The 20,874-nt window shown below is 40.4% G+C and overlaps 1 protein-coding gene across 1 annotated transcript; it reads left to right on the forward strand.

Annotated features, from left to right (window-relative positions):
• The first annotated feature begins 7,208 nt into the window (after positions 1–7,208).
• LOC120508632 (phospholipid scramblase 1-like) lies at positions 7,209–18,090 on the forward strand. The gene is given in 11 exon segments (XM_039722420.1): positions 7,209–7,563; positions 9,114–9,233; positions 9,980–10,008; positions 10,820–10,888; positions 11,246–11,397; positions 12,422–12,464; positions 13,536–13,756; positions 14,544–14,705; positions 15,721–15,882; positions 17,078–17,104; positions 17,106–18,090. Coding segments are annotated over 9 exon segments (873 nt in total). The 5' UTR covers positions 7,209–7,563; positions 9,114–9,233; positions 9,980–10,001; the 3' UTR covers positions 17,136–18,090.
• Positions 18,091–20,874: the final 2,784 nt, after the last annotated feature.

Consider the following 20,874-nt stretch of genomic DNA (forward strand, 5'->3'; position numbering starts at 1 on the left):
GGCAAACAGTGAGGCAGGAGATGACGCGAAGGTTGCAGGGCAATAAAATAAGGACAAGAGACTCTAAATCTAGGCAGGGCTGTAGAGAGAAGCTTTGTGCAAACAGGCAGGTGTGTCTTTGGCAAATACTTTGTTCAATAAGGGCACAGAAACAGCAATTGATATGCCAAGATCATCTGTGCCAGCAGGCGTGGCCCCTAAATAAAGCACGTGCGTGTGATCCACGAAAACTTCTGTAAGGTGAAACTGTTTGCTTTTAGCTGCAGTGATTTGAGCCAGTGGGACCAGGTGTTCTGTTCAAGATTTGTGTTTTATCAACAGATAAACTCACCTCCTCCCATAACTTTGTGCTTTGGACTTCCATACAGCTTGCTGTTGTCATAAAGAAGTGTGATTTTATGACTGGGGCATAAAAAATATACATGCATGACCCAACTAACACACTCATTTGAAACAGCCCCATGAAATGGTTTATCTCAACTCTTGTGGTCTTTTGCAATTCTCTTCTGCCAGTGCTGTGTTTGAGTGGTTTCATTGAACGTGAGGTTTTAGCTGAACCGTCACCACCCTGGGTAAGAGCCTTGGCCTTGTCAAATGGGGAAGGTCGAATAATTGTGGAGCTTGGGAAGAGGAGAAGTCTGATGGAAACAAATCCCTGCAAAATCAGGGTAACATGAGCTAAGGAAAGAGTATGGGAACAAAAATTAACAGGGGGTGAAGGGGGACACAAGGAGAATAAGATATTTCTAAGAGTAAATGTTTTCAATCAGAAGTGAAGTCTAATATGGTCTTTACAAATAGATTCTCAGTGGAAAAAAATTATGGATCTTTGCTAAAAATAAGCTTGCTGATCCTGCTTGGTGAAGTCATGATTCTTTACTGCATTGCTGATCTGTTTGGGCTAAAATGTTCTTTTATCTTGTACATCAGGAATGTAACTGGTACAAGATGATTAAGAGAGCAAAAATGTTTTAGAAAATCTGCAGAGATGCAAAATGCCTCATGCAGCATTGATGTGCTTAGCACCATATGTATTGATTACTACAAATATGTGTTAGCTTTCTTGGTGAACTTTTTAATCTAAAACCATTATAATAAACTGAAATAGAAGCTCTCCCTGAACCAGATATATCATTGCAGAGATAGTAAAAAAAAAAAAGTCTTAGACTCCTCTCTTTCCCCATGATGGCCCAGAAAGTAATTTTTTTAAAATAGTTTTGTTCAGTGTCTAATTTTTAAAGTAAATATGTCATCTTAACTACAGTCATGGTGGATGTAGTAGGGTTTAGAGTTCCAGCACCTCAGTGAAGCATTAAAACACAGGGTTTTGGCAAAAGCCTAATAAAACAAATGTTAGGGTTTGGATCAGGTCATAAGGCCTTCTGTCAGATGAGTCCAGTGCAACTGTAGACAGCTCTAACAGCAAGTATGTAATATAATTAGTTCAGAGAGAATAACTAGAAATGGTGTAAAAAATTCATTGTAAAGCCATAGAGAATGCTGATTAATGCTAATATAGATCTGATTAGGCATAAATCACATGCTCTGAAATTCTGGGAAAGGTCACTGAATTATATATAGAATAATATAGAATATAGAATATATTCTATATTATTCTATATATAATTGTAAGAATTATAGAATTCTTACAATTATATAGAATATAGAATAATTGTAAGTGTGAAAAAGACTTCTATTTCAATTTTGAAAACCTGCTTCAGGAACACACTGGTTCCAGAAACTTGCAGAGCCTGCCTGCATAGACCTTGTAGGCCACCTTACCCCATCCAGCAGGCAGGAGCTGCAAGTGCAGGGGGTTGAACCTCAGAACCAGGAGGACCGTGGGTCCTGCAGCAGTGCAGGAGATCCGGGCAGGGCTGGCTGCTGGCATGTGTCCATGGCATGGTGTCCTCTGGCAGCACACAGCACAGCTGTCACAGCTGGAAGGGACCTGCCAGCCTGGCCAGGAGCTCCCTCCCATCAGCACAGGCAGCATGGATGTGCTGCTGGTGCCTTGCCAGCAGAGACATGGTTAAAGGGAGAGGAGAAGGGAGGAGAGGGCATCTGTAACTACCTGATCAGTAACAGCCAGCAGCTCAATTACACTAAAAAATTGAATCAGAGATTGGATGGCAAATACAATTTATAATGCTTCATGATACAGCAACCCGGGAGAAAAACCTTCTGGGCTGGGAGTAACAAATCTGGCAAACTTGATTTAGGAAATAATAGGACTAAATGTGAACCTCCTGAAAGCTGTGCTCAGGATTTCTGGGAAATGGCTCTGGTTTGAGCATGAGGGCCACTGCCTTGATGAGCAATTTCTTCATGTGTGATTATTCCACATCCCAGGTAATCAGTGTGAGGAAAGAGTTTACAGTACCTGACATGGGTGACTAAGTCTTAATAGTGAACAGGATTTATATCTGATGTAAATATTTTACATTTTCCTTTTCCTATGTTTTCTCCTCTCCAGCTTCCAAACCTCCTGAAAGCCCCCAGCTGTCTGTGTAAGAAGCAGTGCCTAGTGCTGGGCTTCCTCAATTTTCATTCTTAATTGAGCTGTAAATTCACCTCATAAACTCTTACAGATCTAGTGGTCCTACATTTACAACTTTTTAATTATCTTCTTAATTAACAGAAGCCTCAAGGACCCAGTACATTTTTATCAGATGAGTCTGTTATGAAACATGTTAACTTGGACTTCACTGGTTTTAAAAACATCCTCTGCTCAGCCTGGTTCTGTGTATCAGCATTGCTCCAATTGTCCTCATGCTGATAAAAGTGCTTGGGCTGGGTGCTGCAGTACATCCTTTGCTGTGATCAGAGAGGTGTGACTGGTGAGCAGGGGTTCCAGAGGATGGGCAAAGGGAGCAGAGGGCACTCCTGCCCTCGAGCCAGAGGCACCCTGTGCACCATGGCAAAGGGCTGCTGCTTACAGGCTTGTTTTATGTTCATTTTCAAAGGGGAGTGTCAGTTCAAGGCCTGTGATGTCCTGCCATAAATGCTTTTTATGATTCCAAATCCACAGCGGTGCAGCAATGTTGGTCTAGAGCAGTTTGATCGGTGAATCCACCCACACATGGTGTGTGCTTGTGAGAAAAGGCATTGGAGGGAAGGAGGGAGGGAGAGTTCAAGGCCCACTGTGATTCAACATTCAACTTCAGTGCTTAAATGAACGAACTTGGCTTCCCTTCTCCCTCAAAAAACACAAAGATAACTGAGCAGCCTGGGAGTTCAGAGTGCCAGCTTTGACATACAGAGCTGGATGTCTGCCCAGGATGGGATTGTCCTGACTTGATTTTTTGGTGTATTTCATTAATTAGGCTGGTATTATTTTAATTATTTTAGGAACAAAACCATGCCTAGGAAAATGTTCCCTGTAAGTACCTGTTTGCAGTAGCAATATCCCTTTAGCAGAAAACAGGATTTACACAAGCTGCATTTTAAACTGTTGGTACCACAGTTAATCCTACATGCTGTAAACTGTAATGGCCTATTTCTTTATGTTGAGTTGCTCTTTTCCTCCCAATATCCCATTTTCTGACTGCAAAGCAGCTTATGCTGGTTCATCCAGAGCAATGACATTCAAAACCTTGCATGACTGGCAGCAGTAAAACTTTATTTAGCTCCCTTCTCAGTCTGAGAAAGAAATTGCTGTGGCACAAAAACATTTAGTAGCAAAACCAAATGTGTGGTATTGCTTCCATTGTTGTTCAGTTGTTGTTTTCCCCTTGTGTTGGAGTATCTTGAGGAGGGACTGATGGTGATGGCTGACAGCTCTCTGCGGGAATTGCTTTTGCTCTGTGAGTGATTGTTACGATTGTTAGTGACAGCACAGGGGAACATGTTGCTCCCCAGGTTACATAAAAATATAAGGGATGCTACTTTATGTGGTTTGGAACTCATAACTGTCCACTGATGTTATCTGGATGCTGAATTCACTAAGACATTACAACACTAAACCCATTTTCACCCAGTTTCCCTCTCAAGGAAAACCTAACCCTCATTTGTTGGACTGCAGGCTTGATGACTGACTTGACATTGTTGAATGAAATCAAATAAGTGAACAGGCCTGTTTACAATTTCACTATTAGAAATCTTTAATACAGAGATGATTCTTCTGGCATCATGAATGCATATTCTATTAAATTAGTGAAGGCCTTTCTACCAAGACAAAAGGAGAACTACGCTGAGATTCAGGGGATGTCAGATGCCTGTCAAATGTTAGCAGGATTGAATCCATTTCCGTTCCATATCAAAGAAATAGTGATAGTAATACCAAGAATAGCAATTTATGTTCTTCTTAAAATGCTTGGATTTAAACTTCCTTTTACTTGTGTACATCATGTCTGCCACAATGGTGGTGTGCTCGTGCTAGACTCATCATGCTGTATCAAAATGTAGATTTGGCCTATTGAAGCATTACGTTATTTGCCTACCTAAATTTATGTTCTTCTTAAAATGCTTGGGTTTAAACTGCCTTTTACTTCATGTAGATCATGTCTGCTACACTGGTGGTGTGCTCATGCTAGACTCATCATGCTGTATCAAAATGTAGATTTTGCCTATTGAAGCATTACGTTATTTGCCTACCTGCTTTCAAAACCACTACTAGTTTGGATGTAACATGTACTATAAATGGAAAGAAGGAAAATAACTTACTGATTCTGGAGAAGGTTCCTTAAATATGAATAGTTAGGTGGGAGGCAGTCTTTTAAAATCTAAACTGTCCAAGCAAGTTCTAAATATTGTGAAAATTGTATCAGGTCATTATCACTTTGTCATCAAAAGTCAGGAATAAAACTAATGCTGTAATCTCAGTCTCAGAAAGTTGAATCACTTTTATTTTCAGCACAAGGCATGAGGGAGATCTCTCTGCCTAACCCCCACACCACAGCTAGAGAACAGAGTTTAAATCTATTTAACTGATTCAGACTCATTACATCTCCCCAAACTCACACAGATGTGCTAAATGTTCCTGCCAATTCTTCTGCATGTTTAAATCACCTTCCAGCAGTGTTGCTGAGGCCCACAGTTTCCAAAGCTAAGATAACCACTTGCACACATGAGTACAGGCCTAAGCACTGTAAGCTGAAGATAAAGGACTTATCACTGTTTGTTACAATTAAAGGTTTTCCCAAAATGCGCACAAGAGAAGGATGGCAAACAGCAGAAAAAAGAAATTGCACCCCAAGGCTGGTGCTCCAGCCAGTGCAGCTCAGGAGCTTTTCCTGGCTTGCCACTGAGAGGAATCTTGTTTTCTTCTTTCTTTTTCTTTGTCCCCTCTTTCTTTCCCCTCTATTCCTTGTTTTTCTTTTGTTCTTTCTTTTAATTTATTTCCTGGTAGCCCACTCAATTTTGTGCCTCAAACCTCACATCCTGTGTCTTTTCTATAAAGACAACTACTCTCAGCTTATCTTCCTCTTCATTTCCCATGTCTGTTGCTGTTCCAGGTTTGCTTTCCAGATTATAAACACCGGAGAAGGGAGTTTTCTGTGGGATTGTGTCCACAGGCATGGAAGGCAAGCCCCATGGTAACCACTTTTATTTCCTTTAGCAATGCAAACAATGCCATGCCTGAGGTTAAATGAGGTGAAACAGAGTTTGAGCTGCACAAAGGTGGTTTGCTCTCATATAGAGCCCTGAGTGAACTTCCTCCTGTGTCCCCCCACACAGATGTCCTGCCTGAGCACTGAGAGCTGCTTAGGGGATGTTAGCAAGAAGGATGAGAGCTGCTTTCATCAACCCAACTCCAGGTTACTGGAGACCTCTGCATGAGAAGCAGGTGGAGGAACTGGTCCCACTTCTGGTGTTGGGCACCAGAGGATCAGATGAGTCCCAACATCAGGAGCATCAGAATTTAAAGCAGTAGAAATATCCAGACCATAAGCGACATAGAAATCCTAGAAATCGGGGTCAAGAACCTACAAAGAATATTTCTTTTCAGGTAACCATGCTTAAACCTAAAAGACTAAATTACTAGGAGCATGGTCATTTTCTTATTTCTCCTGAAACAATTGCAACTTTCTTTCTTAATGTTCTAGGCATTCTCCTGCTGATTAAATCTGCACACTGGACAAAATTAAAAGGTACTGACCATATCAACCCCCTGATCTAACAGAAAAACACTGACTCTCAGTTACATCAATGATCCTAGTTAGATTAAAAAAAGACAATATTTGATCTGGGAAAGACTGATAAATTACTTTGTATTTTGTAAATCATGGCATCTTTTTTTCTGTCACTGCAGGTGAATAAGGTTTTCCCTACTTACAGACATGTGAAAGGAAGAGATTTGCTGCTAGATTTGTTCTCTCTGATAGGACAATGATATAATCATCTAAGAAGTAGAGTTCATCTCTATGTCAAAAAGTCATGTTTGCATGGCAATACAATTTGAATTTCAGTGTATAAATCTGAACCAAGCTAAATATAACTATGCTATATTTCTGTAAAAAAGAAGGGTAGTATCAAAAGATACCATGTATTTCTAATTTCCCAACCATGTCAAAATAATTCTATACCTGTTTCTTAAGAGATGTTAAAAACCTATTTCTTGGTGTCTGCTATTAATCCTCTTAGTGGACTCAGTGCAGATGTGTGGGAAAATGCTAGTCAGCTTTAGATTAGATTCTTCTGTACCTGAGGAAACAAGCAAAATAAAATCCCCAAATCCCTGTCAAATTTGGTGTTTAGGTGAAATCCAGTGCAGGGCTAGAACAATAGTTTGGTGGGGTTTTTTTTGGTTTGATATTTTTAATGGAAAAAGTTCAATATTGAAATGGAGACCGTATTTTGGGAGGTAGAAGACAAAGACTACCGAGGATGTAGAAGGTGACCTGCACTTATTGAATCCCCAGTCTTGGGTTTTATGCATGCACCTATTACTGTGATCAGATTTATGTGGTTTACATAAAATACAGGTTTCTTTGAAGAAACTTTCCCTTGGCATATGTGGACACCAGCAGCTCCAATCTGACGTACATGAATGTACACAAGAGGATGCAGAAGATCTGTTCATCAGAGCTGTTAATCAGGGCGTGAGCCAACTTTCTCCAAGTCCCTTGTTTCCCAAACAATTCAGTATTGTATGTTCTTCTTCCTGTAACTATGAAGTGCACATAAATACATTTTTCCTCCTGAGGTCCGGCCTTATAAGCAAGGTGAAATTGTTCCAAATACATTTGTTCTGCTTTCAGGGAGGACATAGATCTTGGCGTTATCACCTGTATGCAACCTGACTAAAAGGCAGAAATTAAGTTAATTAATAATTAATTCATTTTAAGAGGACTGAATCGGCATTGCTGCTGATAGAAATGGAACAAGCGAATGTCACGAGCAGCGAAGCTGTTGGGATAGCGGCGTTTCTCGGCAGGGATGGCAGCAGTTTCCTGCCCGGAGCCCAGCCCTGCCCTCGCTCCCCGCCCCGCAGCGCTGGGAGTTCCCGGGCGGCACGGGACGGGCACGGCGGGACAGCGGGACACGGGACAGCGGGACAGCGGGACACGGCACCGCGGAGCGCCCTCACCGAGCGGGGCTCCCAGCAGGCGCTCCCGTCAGGTATCCCGGGGCTTTCCTCAGGGGATCCGCGGGGCTGGGGCAGGGCCCTGGCGGGGGGGAGCCGCGTTCGTCCGGCTGGGCAGTGCGGGCTGGGTTAGAACGGATCCTTTAGAAGAGGATCTGGCTCGCAAGGGCTGCGTTAAGGGCAGGTGCTGCTGCCCGGGCTGGTCCCGCTGCTGTGCCCGGCGATGCGCGCTCGGAGCAGCGCGGCTGAGCCCGGGCGGTGAGCGGCTGCGGCTGCCGGGGCTGGCACTGCCAGCTCTGGGAGAAACCCTCTCCCCTTAGAGAGACCTATCCTGCTCCATCAGAACAAAAAAAGAGATTAATTCCTTCTCTGAATAACATTTTGTTAACACTGGACAAAGCAACTCCTTGAATTAGACCAATGATTTTTAAGCATGCTGTTTCTCCAGTGATAAGGGTTCAAATCCAGGGGCTGAACAGTTTAATATAATGTAACTTAAAAAAAAAAATAGCCTCAAAAAGAAAACTACTGCATGCCTCCTGGCTATTCAGCTTCCTATTTTTTAATATTACAGCTTCTTAGAAATCTTGGAAAGGATGTGGCTTGTTATACAATTAAGCATGTTTGTGCTTGTGAGCTTTCATTACATTAATGTGCTCTTTGCAATATTTTAGTGAGTGGAGAAAAAATGAAACTACTTGTCATACTAGTATTCTGTTTTTCTGATAAAGAGCAGAAGCCCTATAGTTAACATAATTATGACATGTCTGAATTACTTGCAGCATATCTAGTGACATGCATGAGGCTAAGGGACATGTAGCTGGTTTATGTAGTTCTGAAAATGAGAAAGTGACTGAAAAGAAACGTGGACATTCATAAAAAAGGATCTAGGGATAAAATGAGGGCTGAGCTTTGTAAAATCTTTATTGCTTCCTACTACAGAGCATATTGACCTTTTCTAAATCCTAGATTGTAAAGTGGCCCATGTGTGTGGTTGTAGGGACAATGAAAGATTCTGGAAGACTACAAAGCCTTTCTTTTAAATAAATCATGTGATTATGTCTCTACTCTCCCTTTACCAGGGAGTTTAGTTGTAATTCTCAGTATTTCATTGAAGTTCATGTAGCTGGAACATCTCACAGCATAAACTGATCTTTTCTAGTTTTATTCTATAATTTGTGATATTCTTACATTCATACAGTGACTACATTCTAATCTACTCTATGACCAGAACCCAATTAAAGTGTGTGTAACAGGATGGTGGTTTTGTTAGTAAAGAGGAGTTAGTAAAGTAGAAGAAAAAGTGTATTAAAAAGGGATGGTTTAAGAGCAACTGAATCTGCATGACATTCCAGAAGCATCAGTCATTGCCCTGTGAAATCTGCTTTTACTTAGGGAGTGAAAAACAGGAAGAAATTGCTTTCAGTTTCAATTCCCAGCTTTGACCAACCGTCTTCATTGAAATGAAGTAATTAGAAGAATCATGACAGACAAATTATATTCATGGTTTAACTTGAATTGGATTATTTTTAGAGAAGAACTAATTTTTTTTTTTTAAATTTTAAATCTTTCCATTATTTTTTAGAGTTACATGTTTGGATTTCCTACTGTCTTGGATCTGTCTGTAATAGCAGTTGCTGCTGTTGTCTTGCTTCATTCATTACCCCAGAGAAAGAGATAACTCTCAAGGTTTAAGCTGGTATCAGTAAGTGGGGTTTTTTGTGTGTAGTTTTATTTTGTTTTGTTTTGGGTTAGATTGTTTTGTGTGTTTTTGTTTTTTTGGGTTTTTTTTTTTGCTGTGGGCTGTGTTGTTTCATTGGTTTTTGTTTTTTTTTATTCCTCTTGGTAACCACACTTTGTTATCCTGTGAAGGCAAGTCCTCGATATATGTTATTTAGTAGTACCACTAGAGAAATGGAATAGCTTAAAGAACAGAGTAGTTGGAAGCATGGCTGCTCCAGGGTTTACCTGAGCAGGTTTTGTGGTCAACATCAATACACTGAACCAGCTGCCCTTAAATTACTGCAGTAAATTGTTAATATGAAATACAGGATATTTCTGAATGGCTGCACAGTGGAGTCTTGCACATCCCAATGCTTTTCTGAGTTGGGGATGATTTCAGGATACTCAAAGCATCACTGTGGGCATAGAAAAGTCAGACTTGAGTAGTAGTTGAGACATAGCCTAGAAGGAAGCTGAGATATTTAAGTTGATTTTTGCTTGTATTTGTAATTTCGCTTTCCCATACGATTGAGAAAGGCAGATATGTTTTATCAATAATAGAGGACTGAATAGCTCTTGTGTGAAATTATATATTTAAAAAATCATGAGACAAAAATGTTCTTTTGCAGACAATTGAGAAAGGCAAATATCAATAATATAGAACTCTGAATAGCTCTTGTGTGAAATTAAATATTTAAAAAATCATGAGACAAAAATGTTCTTTTGCAGAACTATAAGCAGATCTACGACAATGCAAGGTGAGTAAAATATAACCAAAATGTCAACTTTTGCTAACATCAAAGACAGCACATTCAAGCAATATTAGCTTAGCTATTAGCTTACCTTCTAATTATATGAAATATGTATGAATGTTTTAACCTGAAATTATTTACATTTTAAAATGGAATACTTTACAAAATGTAGAGCTTACATTTTCAGGTCTTGATTTCTGAAGTTAAGTAAAAATAATAAATAATTTAGTAATCTTGAAATCCAAGTTATTTGTACTTACAAACCCAAGCTGGTAAATGTTTTTAAATCCATAACACTCTCCATCTGCTGGTGGGGCATTAGTATAGTCTGAACTTGAAGAAGCTGGGAGAAAAGGTTTTACACAGAGGGGAGTGGCTCACTGCTATGTTCTGTACTGGAAGGCAGCCTGTCATTTCCTGGCAATGCTTTGAAATCAAGCCTCTTCCTAAATGTCAATGAACAAAAGCATCTTTGCTCCGGGCAGAGTGAACTGACCCTGCTTGAGCAGGGCTTGGATTAGTTGATCTCAGGGGATCCTTCCAAGCTAAACAATTTTGTGATTCTGTGACATCTTGATGACATCCTGTGCCATACCTGTCTTTTTTCTGTGCTTTAAGGACCAGAACTCCACTAAGTTTTGTTGATGCATGCATTGCTCATAAATATGATCTTGATGTGTATTTCTGCTATACAGAAAACAGCTGCCTAGATTTTGTTCTATGTGTGCTCTGGAAAAGGAGTCAGTGCTGGGGATGTTTCACCCAGGGCAGGAGGAAATGATCCATATTTTCATTTTTCATATTTTCATTTTTCCAGGACCTCCACCTGCCACAGCACCTGGAATGCCCTATGGCTCCCCTCAGCAGGTCCCTGGGACCTACCAAGGTGGGTGGCTTGGTTACAGAGCTGTGAGACCATTAGGAAATAAGCATGGGGAATATGGGGCTGTAAAAGGGTGATCATCTCCAATTTGCTTTTCTGCTATTAATTCTATAGAGTTTCTTTTAACTTCTGTTTTGCTGAAAAGTAATTTCTTTCCTTTGTGGTTCTACACATTAGTATGTGCTGAGCAGTACCAACAGTGATAAGAGTTAAAAATGTCAGGTGTTCCTCAGTGGTCATTCTGGGGAGTTTGCTAGGGAGGTTTGCCAGGTGTTACTGATTGAAGTTAGTGTGCAGCAGGTTCTTACTGATAACCAGACTTTCATAACCGTGTCTCTCCTACCATGCCAAATGTCACAGGGAACTATGGATTCCAGGCACAGCCCATGGGGTTCCCAGGAGGATTTGCTGCTCCACCTATCCAGAGCCAGCCCACCATGGATGGGACAATCTGGATGCCTATCCCTCCTTCTATTCCCAACTGCCCTCCTGGACTGGAGTACCTCACACAGGTACCTGCACCCTTCCTCCTTCCTCAGAGATGAGGCATTCTGCTCTGGGAAGCAGCCTGCATCCATGAAATAGCTAAATAAAGCATCTGGCTATGTTGCAGTGGCATGGGTTGCTGCTTGTGGGCTGCTAAATGAGGCCTTTTGTATTGTCTGAATGCAGAAGTACCTGTTGGAGATGTAGCACTTCTTCATGGAGTACCTTCCTGCCAAGTAGGGTGCTAAAGGATGAGAGACAGGGGGCTGTCATACATCCTTCCCATTTCTGAAGTTACTCTTTGTGAGATGTAATGTCCTTTGGAAAGGTGCATATAAATACCTATAATATGGGCAACTCTCGCACATTAGAAGCACTTAATTTTCCATATGATACTTTCTTCACACCTCTTAATATTGTTAGTAGAGCTGTCAGTCAGACTTCACAGCATAGAGAATGCTAATAGCAAAATAATAATTGTTTCCTCATTACTGAATATGTCTTTGTGCTGTAACACACCGTTCATCTCAGCACTGGAAAGATTAATGCTGATGTATTGTTACCAGTTCTGCAAAGCTAAAAAAAAAAAAAAGGCAAAATAAAAAAAGCACTGGTGAGGAGAGGCTGATTTCCCCCTGAATTTTCCATAGAGCTGAGCAGTAGCTGGGCTTCTACTCCAAAATACCCCCATTTCATGGTTTTGTCTGTGTGGAGTCTCTGGAACATGATGTCAGAGCTCTCTCAGGCTCTGAGTCCTGGAAGGAGCACAGGTGTGTTAGCCCTGTGTGCTTGTCACCAGACCAGTTTGGGTTCAGCTCCCCCATCAGCTCCAGTGCCATGGAACACTCTTCTGCTAACCTGGCAGAGGAGAGGCCAAGGAGGTGAGCAAGCTATTCCATAGCTTAACTGGGAGATAATCTGCCTCTACACTATGTATTGATCGATACATTTTCATTCTAAAAAGAAACCTTAGTGGTTCTTAAAACTACAGTTTTTCTTAATTGCAACTTGTTAACTGTTTATTCTGTTTAATTTTTCAACCATGAGCAGATTGACCAGATACTAATTCATCAGCAACTTGAAATTCTTGAAAGTAAGTACAAAGTATTTAAATCTAATAATCTCAAGAACAGTGAAGTTTAGGCTTTTTTTGACACTGTTTTTAAGGTTATTACCACCTTTGTTTTTCTTGTATTACCTGTCTCAATTCCTGCAGAAGTCCTGAAGAAGTGGAGGAGAGGAAGGAAAAATAGGAGGGAAGAAGGTTTTCAGCAGGTTCCATATCTCAAAAGATACACAGCAATGCAACTGAATAATCTTGGTTATAAATGCTATAATTGATATATAGCTAGTTATAGATGAAGTCACACATTTCCAGTATTGCTTGTTAATGATGTCTACTCTTCTCTCTTCCTTACTTAAAGATCTTGTTTTCTCTCCTGTCATATCCCACCTAATTCATTGATTGGCATTTGGCTTTGATCCCTTTTACAGGCAATCCTGAAGTTTTAGCAAACTGAATGGTTTTCTTCTTCTCTCCTCAGTCTGTGCTTTAAAAATATCCAAGTTGTATTATCAGTGTCTTTCAAATAGAAGGAATAAAATGGACCATACATCCCAGATAACCCCTAATGCTGCTGCTGCATTTTTCTTTATGGTTCTTTCTAAAACTTTTAAGAGTGCTCTCATTTGTTATAGAAATTAATTAAAATTTCTGTCCTGCCTCTTGTTGCTTTTGATATGTTTTGCTGTAAATCTTGACTGAGAGGGTTTTTTGTGGCTTTCTTATTCTGAACATATTTGTGCCCTTTTCTGGCTTCACCCCCAAATTCACAACTCTCTTTTACTCTTATCCACTCAATTCTCCCCTCAGAACCTTCCCTGTTGGATTTCTGGTAATGGTGGTGCTTATTCTGGTGCCTGTGGCCAGGGGGGAACTGGGGACAGATGGGAATTTCAGTTTCTTTCCACATGTCCTTGCTCATGGTGGGTTTTTCCTTTGAGCTTCTCCATCAGGCTTCACTGCTTGAGGGTCCTTCCCATCATTTCCCTTTGCCAGGAGATGCTTCTGACAGACTTTGAGAGGGGCTTTGCCTTCCCAAAGAGCGGGGATTTTCTCACTAGACACTCTTAGGAACTTAGCGTGTTTCTTCCCATTTTTCAGTTGTGACTGGCTTTGAAGAAAACAACAAGTACGAGCTGAAGAACGCGCTGGGACAGAGGGTGTACTTTGCAGCAGAGGACACTGACTGCCTGACCAGGAACTGCTGCGGGCCCTCACGGCCCTTCACCATGAGGATCATCGACAACCTGGGCCGCGAGGTGATAACGCTGCAGAGGCCCCTCCGCTGCAGCGACTGCTGCTGCCCCTGCTGCCTGCAGGAGGTGAGTCCTGCTCTCCCTCCCTGCCTTCTGCCGCCACAGCTCTAAGGTGGCCTTGTCTCCAATCACAAGGTGAGGTGAAATGAGCCAGTGTTCACCAGCATGGTGTGGGAAGAGAGACGTGTGGGATTTGTGCGTGGGGTTCTTGGTCTGGGAGGAAGGAAGTGCTTCTTGGACTCACTGGGCGGTTCTGATTGTGGTAATGAAAAATCTGATTGAGCAGCATGGCGGGGAACTTGTGGCTGGTGCTGAAATCTGCACTGGGGATGGACTTGGAATGGAAGAGTAAGGCAACAGCTTTCATAGAATAACAGCTACAGTTTTCATCTTACAGCTCTGAAAGCTATAATGGCATTCAACATAGAAGAGTATGAGGTTTTTTAAATATTAACATAATTCTGGAATGATACAACTTCTGAAACTCTAAATCCAAGCCTACTCAGAGCTCCTCTGAGGCATTTATAGTAGCTGCACCCTGTAATGCCTTCACGGAATGCTTTTGGGATATTCACTGCCTTTCTTTCACTGGACTTTGGTCTTTATATTGTAGATGCATAGCTTGTGTGCTCCAAAGCCTGAGTAGTCTCTTACTGTTTTCTTGAAGGCAAAAGCTGAATAAGAGGTCTGCACTCTGAGTGGTCTTCTGAAAACACTCACAGCAAAATGCTTTGTAAGGCCAGATTGTTGAGGAAAAATAGGTTGTTTTTCATTTGTGTGCTGGTGTGGGTTTTGTCTCACTAGCAAAGGAAAGCATGATCATTCACCTGGAGATTTTCTCTTCCCTGTGAAGCTGGAAGTCCAGGCGCCTCCAGGAACAACAGTTGGTTATGTTGTCCAGAACTGGCATGTCTGCCTGCCAAAGTTTACCATTCAAGATGAGAAAAGAAAGGATATTCTGAAAATTACTGGCCCATGTGTTGTGTGCCGGTGTTGTGAGGACATTCATTTTGAGGTATGCAATGTAAAAATTGTTTGCACGTACCTGTTTTCAGATAGTAGTTTGGTATTAGTTTGTTGCTCAATTCACTACCTACCAATTGAACTGTAGTATATATTAAGTTCTACATCATCTTTTAATGCTGGTATAATCAAATTACTTCTCTAGATACTTAAATTACTCTAGATAAACCAGAAAAACTTCTAGAAGTTACATGTTAAAGCCACTCATCAATGATCACTGAGAATTCCCTGTGGCTGCACACAAATTACTTAATTGATATATTTAGCAGCAAAATAATTTTGAATCTGTTATGTCAGGCTCTAAGAAAAATATAGTAAGCTGTATCAGGTGTTTCTTAAAATGACTTCCTTCAACCACTTATTTAATCATCTAATAATCATTCAATGAATTAGTAAGTTAAAATAATTTAGACTTGAAATATAGAGTTGAATGAAGAGTTACAACTTTCCTTTTAAAATAATATTGTTTAAAGCAACATTATTTTTGTGCACATTAAGATATAAGGCTACAATTTAATGTTTAAAATTATGTTGCAAATAGTTACTACAGCAAATTTCTATAATTATATTTTGGAAACTAATCTTTCACATGACCTAGAAGACTGGCTCTATCTTTAGAAAACGTAATGTTGCCAGAGGGCTAACCTTTGCTTTTGAACAGAAGAATGTAATTTGTTTAATTTTCACTTGGGTGGTTTCTGATGCATGACAGGAGAAACTAATTCACTGTCTTGGCTAAAAGACACCACTTCCAGCAGAGTGTGTACCCCAGCACCATCAAGGAATTAACTTCCCTGTCAGATTCAGAATCAAGTTCATGCCTCTAATACTTTAGACCAACTTTTTGATAGTCTGATTGCCTTTTGGTACAAACCCTTGCACTCAATAACTGTATTAATTAAAATAACAGTCTGAAGCTTTTAAATGGATCTATTCCAAAATGGATTTGGGAATATTATGAATGACAGGTTTGATGATGCTTTTTAAAATTTTATATTAAACTATAGGTGAAGTCTCTGGATGAGACTTGTCCTGTTGGGAGGATTTCTAAGCAGTGGACTGGTCTTGTGCGGGAGATGTTTACAGATTCAGATAACTTTGGAATCTCATTCCCAATGGACCTTGATGTGAAAATGAAAGCTGTCATGATTGGTGCTTGCTTCCTGATCGTAAGTTATTCACTAATACATGAACATTAACTTTTTCATCTCCATGTTTAAATTGTAATGGTAAAGGAGTTAATTTTGAGCTCCTTCAAGTGGGTGACAGCTTGTGAACTTCTGTGTGTAAAGCTGACCACAAAAGGAAACACAGAATTATTTTAGACAATAAGCTTATTCTAGACTACATGCAGAGCTAGTTGTATTTAATAAGAGTTTCATATTTGGTGGGACTGAAAAAAGGGAAAGGGAAGACTTCTTACAGACTCATTAGCAGAGGAAAGCAAATTTATGGGTGGTGAAACCAGAAAAATACAGATTAGCAATAGCCAAGAGACCCATCCAAAGCCCGAGCAGCCTGCTGGGCTGGTGGACAGCTGAATGCTGCAGCCACTGGCTCCCAACCCTCTTTGGAAGCACGTGAAACACTGAACTGAGCAGGATTAATGCTCTCAGAGCAGTAATTTCCAAATGGAGCGACTAGTGTGCAGGCTAAGCTCGTGAACTTGTCAGAGCACTTCTCAGCAACAGTCAATAATGCAGTGCAGCTCACTGTCCTCTTTGAAAAAAGGGTGGAACATGCTCCAGTTTGCAGCTAACAGTACAATTCTGCATCAAGGCACCATTTCAGAACATGCACTGCTTCTGTGCTGGCTGGGCTGCTGAGGGGCAGGAAAGGGGCATGTGAAGCACCTTGAGTTTGGAAAGGTCCCTCCAACCTCTGAGAGCCCTGAGCAAGAACAGGGTTTTGTTTAGCTGTGTGTGTTCCTGTGCTACCAAGTGCATTAAGTGCAGCATTAGCAGGTGGGAGCAACCTGGGCTTTCGGGCACAGAAATGGAGCCCCCACCAGTAAACTCAAGATAGCCATTATTGTGATGGGCTCCAGGTAAAATGAGAGGGAATAAGTCAGGTTGAACAAAATCAGGGCAGAAATCCCGAGTAAAGGAAGCATAGCTTTGGCTAGTGATAAATTAAAAGTTCCCCTATTGATCTTTCACTATCTTTCTGTCTCTGTGGATGTCCCATTCTGAGAGACCCAGGTGGTGAGGGCATGGCAAATGTGCTTCCACCTTCTTCTCACTCATTCAGGTTTTTAGAGGAAGGTATACATCAGGTGCAATGCAGCCAGGGGATCTCGGAACTAAGAACCACGTTTAAGAATTGTAATTATTTGTTTGGTTTGCCTTTTTTTTGTCCCCTTAGGACTTCATGTTTTTTGAGCGTAGTGGTAAGTGAGCATCAGCAAGCAGGAGTTTGGTAATGAAATCTAGATGTTCTCTATGGAAGGAAGAAGAACATGAATCTCCCAACTTTCCAATGAATTGCAGCCCTCCAGTAAGAATATGAGAAATGTACATGTTATAGTTACATTTCTGTAAGCTAAAAGCTTTATGGTCTTTTCTACTATTTGTTTTATATGGTGAAATAATTTGTAGTATTCAAATAAGGATTCTTTATCTGTACAGATCAATAATATCATATACAGAAATATATAGCAACCTTTTTTTTCCCAAGAACTCTGTAATTTTAAAGTAACTAATTATAGTAGTTATTTATAACTACTATAATAGTACTTTGATTCCTAAAAACGAGGAGTGCTTCTATATTCAATATTAATAATAACCTAAGCCTAATAAGGAGATACTGATATTTTCCTGGGTATTCCTCTTTGGTAGTTTTGCCTTGGTGTTCACATTCTGTTGTTTCAAATATATGCATTCAGGGCAAAGTAATGCATTTGAACAGGACTATCTGAAATGAGTGTGAAAGGTTATTACTCTGGTGTACCGGGTGTGTGAGCTGGGGTTCATTGCCCCCAGCAGCCCTCACAGAGCTGTGCTTTGCACTGCTGAGAGCCCAGCAGTGTTTTGGTGCAGCCCAGCAGCAGCCCTGTCTCCTCCATCATCCCACCTGCCCTGAGCAGGCTGGGGGTGGGCAAGGTCCTGGCAGGGGACACAGCCAAGCCAGCTGGCACAAATTGACCAAAGGGACATCAGCTGGGATATCAAAGATAAGAAAAGGAGGAGGAAGGTGTTGCATTCAGTTTTATAGTGTTTGCCTTCCCAAGCAATCACTTCCATGCTGAAGCCCTGCTTCCCAGGAATGGCTGGGCATTGCCCGCTCATGGGAAGTACAGAATAAAATTTCTCTTTTTTTAATTTTGTTTATGCACACACAAACTTTTGCTTTTGTTTTAGTAAACGGCTTTATCTTAACCTGCAAGTTCTTTTGTGTCTTATTTTATCTCGCCTGTCCCTGTGGGAAGGGGAAGCATGGAGTGGCTTGGTGGGCACCTGGCACCCAGCCAAGGTCAGCCCCCCACATCTAGTGATGAATATGTTCTCAAATATGACTCCTCCTGAGCATGACCCGGTTTTCTTATTTGGGCTGTTGTGAAACTTAAGGCATGTTAAGACAAGAGTAGAGATGACAGGAAATAAAACTGTCTGTGCCTGCTTCTGTTTAATAATCCTTTAGTAATTGCCTTGTGCAGGAGTGTGGCCTGAGGCAAGAAAAAAGTCAGTTACTACTCAGTTTCTCCTCATTCAGTCCACGGTTTTCACAGATTGTGAGTCTGTCTGTTGTTTTGAGGGCACAGAGTAAACAGAATAAGTGTTCTGCATAAACAGAGCACTTTCACTTCAAAAGCAGACACATGAAATGGCAGGTCAACTTCTCAGCTTTTATAGCTTTATTTAAATGTCCAAGCAATGGATAAGTTGCAATTTCTTACCCCTGCACTCAAGTACATGCACAGAATGGTTCTGGGCATCCAGCTATGGGGAGAAGTCCTTGCCAGTATTTTCAGCTGCTTTCTAGTCCTAATGAAGAATCCTTCTGTTCAGTATTTTCAAATTATTGGTTTCTTCTGGCCAGTGAAAAAGCAAAAGAAAAGAGAAATGCCATTGCTGCTGTGTACCTGGATTCTCTTTGATGTTGGAATAATTGTGTAAATTTGGGACAACAATCCAGACTGTTCTGAAAATCTTTAAATTTAACAAGGAAATTTATATTATTCCTTGTTAAATTAGCTTCTGCTGCTAAGTTTCCTTGTATATGGAGTTGCTGGAGATGCATTTTTGATTTATCAGCACTATTCTTGGGAATTAACTTATTATAAGTTAATTATTATAAATAGTTTTTGCTTTATTGACCATCTATTAATGAGATACCAGAAATCCAATCTTGCTAAAATCTGCTAAAAGTTTCTGGTTACTTGAGTTAGGAGTAGAAGCTACATGTATTCGAAACCACATCTGTCCTCTAGGGATTCATGTGGCTAAGTCCATAATTTTTATTTTTCCTGCACACAAGGGGTGGCACACACCTTCATTTCTCTCTGTAGCTCTGAAGTCCCAGGCTCAAGCATATTTGATCCCTGCACTTCAGCAGTTATTCAAATATTTTTATAAACATTGTTTGGGAGTATTTCAAAATACCTATGTACTTCCGTGGCAGGTGCTGCACAGAATTTAAATTGGCAATTTGCATTAGAGTGAGGTCCATGGCTGTTTGAGGAATAGATGGAATAATATTTTACAAGTAGACAAAACACCTTTGCCTGTGGTGAGAAGGATTTTGTATTATAAATTGATCTGCTGACAATAAACTGGGGAGGGTATGCAAATTTAAGTGAGGTGTTAGGAGGTTGGCCTAATAGGACATAACCAGGAGACTGTTTTCATTCCTCCAAGTAATTAAAATTTTTTATTTAAATTTTTGTCTTAGTTTTTCACCCTAAGTCCTGGAAGCACCATTTTTCCAATAACCTTGCATACAAAATTACATAGAAAAATTAATGTACATCTCTGTAGGGCAGTAAGGGAAGAATGGGAGAATGCAAATCATTAAGAATGATCAACTTCGCATCAAGATGTGTAGGAAAACAATGTTGCAATTCTTGTATCTTAAGGAGAATTTCAGTTGCAAACAGTAACAATTGTGTGAAGCCTAATCAAAGCAAAGATAATTGTGCTTGCACAGAGGTTTCTCAAATACAGTGAAATCCAGCAGTGAAGTTGTGTAAGTTTTTGCTGTTGCCCATTGAGATTTTCTGATTTTGTGCTGCTCAAGTTTAGTGGTCAGATTGCTGCAGTTCTTTCCTTTACCATGTATTTAGCAAAATTAGTAAATAAGGTGAAAATTTAGATAACCTGAGAGAATAAGTGAATCCAGCTAAGGAGTAAAAAGTGGCCGCTAAGCATCTTAGATTTGCCAGAACTGTGGTAAGAACTGGAAAGAAGTTCTGCAACCTCAGATCATAAAACAACAGAGAGCATTGGACTTGGAGGAACTTTCCATCAGCTGGGGAACTGGATAACTGACACTGGTTACACAGCTCATAAACTTTTGTCTTGTGAAACAGTTCATACTCTCTTATGAAGGTAAAAATATTGCATGGGAAGTCCTAACTAAAGCTGTCCAGGGCTAACTCTCTGGTTACACAAACAGTATTTTATTGCCTTTGTCATCTCACTTTTTTCTGTTGCTATTTAACTGAAACAGAGCTAACTTTAGTTACCCAAACAGTTTCTTATTGCCTTTGTCATCTCACTTTTTTCTGTTGCTATTTAACTGAAAAATGGTTAATCCTTAAATTTTTCAAGAGCTTCTGGAGACTTGCTCATTTCTGAGACCGTGTTAAATGAAGAATAAATCATTATTTTAGCTGCCTTTTTTTTTCATTTTGAAAGAATCATAACAGCATCCATATTTAATAAATCACCAGTCCAGAACTCTTCATTCTTCATCCTTCAGACAATAAGCAATACAATGATTTAACCCCCTGTCAATAAATCCGGGCTGTGTGAAGCATTAGAAGATTTCCAGCATGCTGCCTGTTATTCAATAACATCTCAGTGAGATTGAGCTATTACATAAAACCCTTTACAGAGTGAGATTTGCAGATGGATTTCTCTACCTCTGTTAATGACCTTTCCATCTGTGCCATCCTGGTAAGTTTTTCATCTCTACTTGCAGAGGAGATGCAGTCACTTAAT

The sequence above is a fragment of the Passer montanus genome, unplaced genomic scaffold, assembly GCF_014805655.1.
Source record: "Passer montanus isolate IOZ18808 unplaced genomic scaffold, ASM1480565v1 scaffold48, whole genome shotgun sequence".
Taxonomy (NCBI): Eukaryota; Metazoa; Chordata; class Aves; order Passeriformes; family Passeridae; genus Passer; species Passer montanus.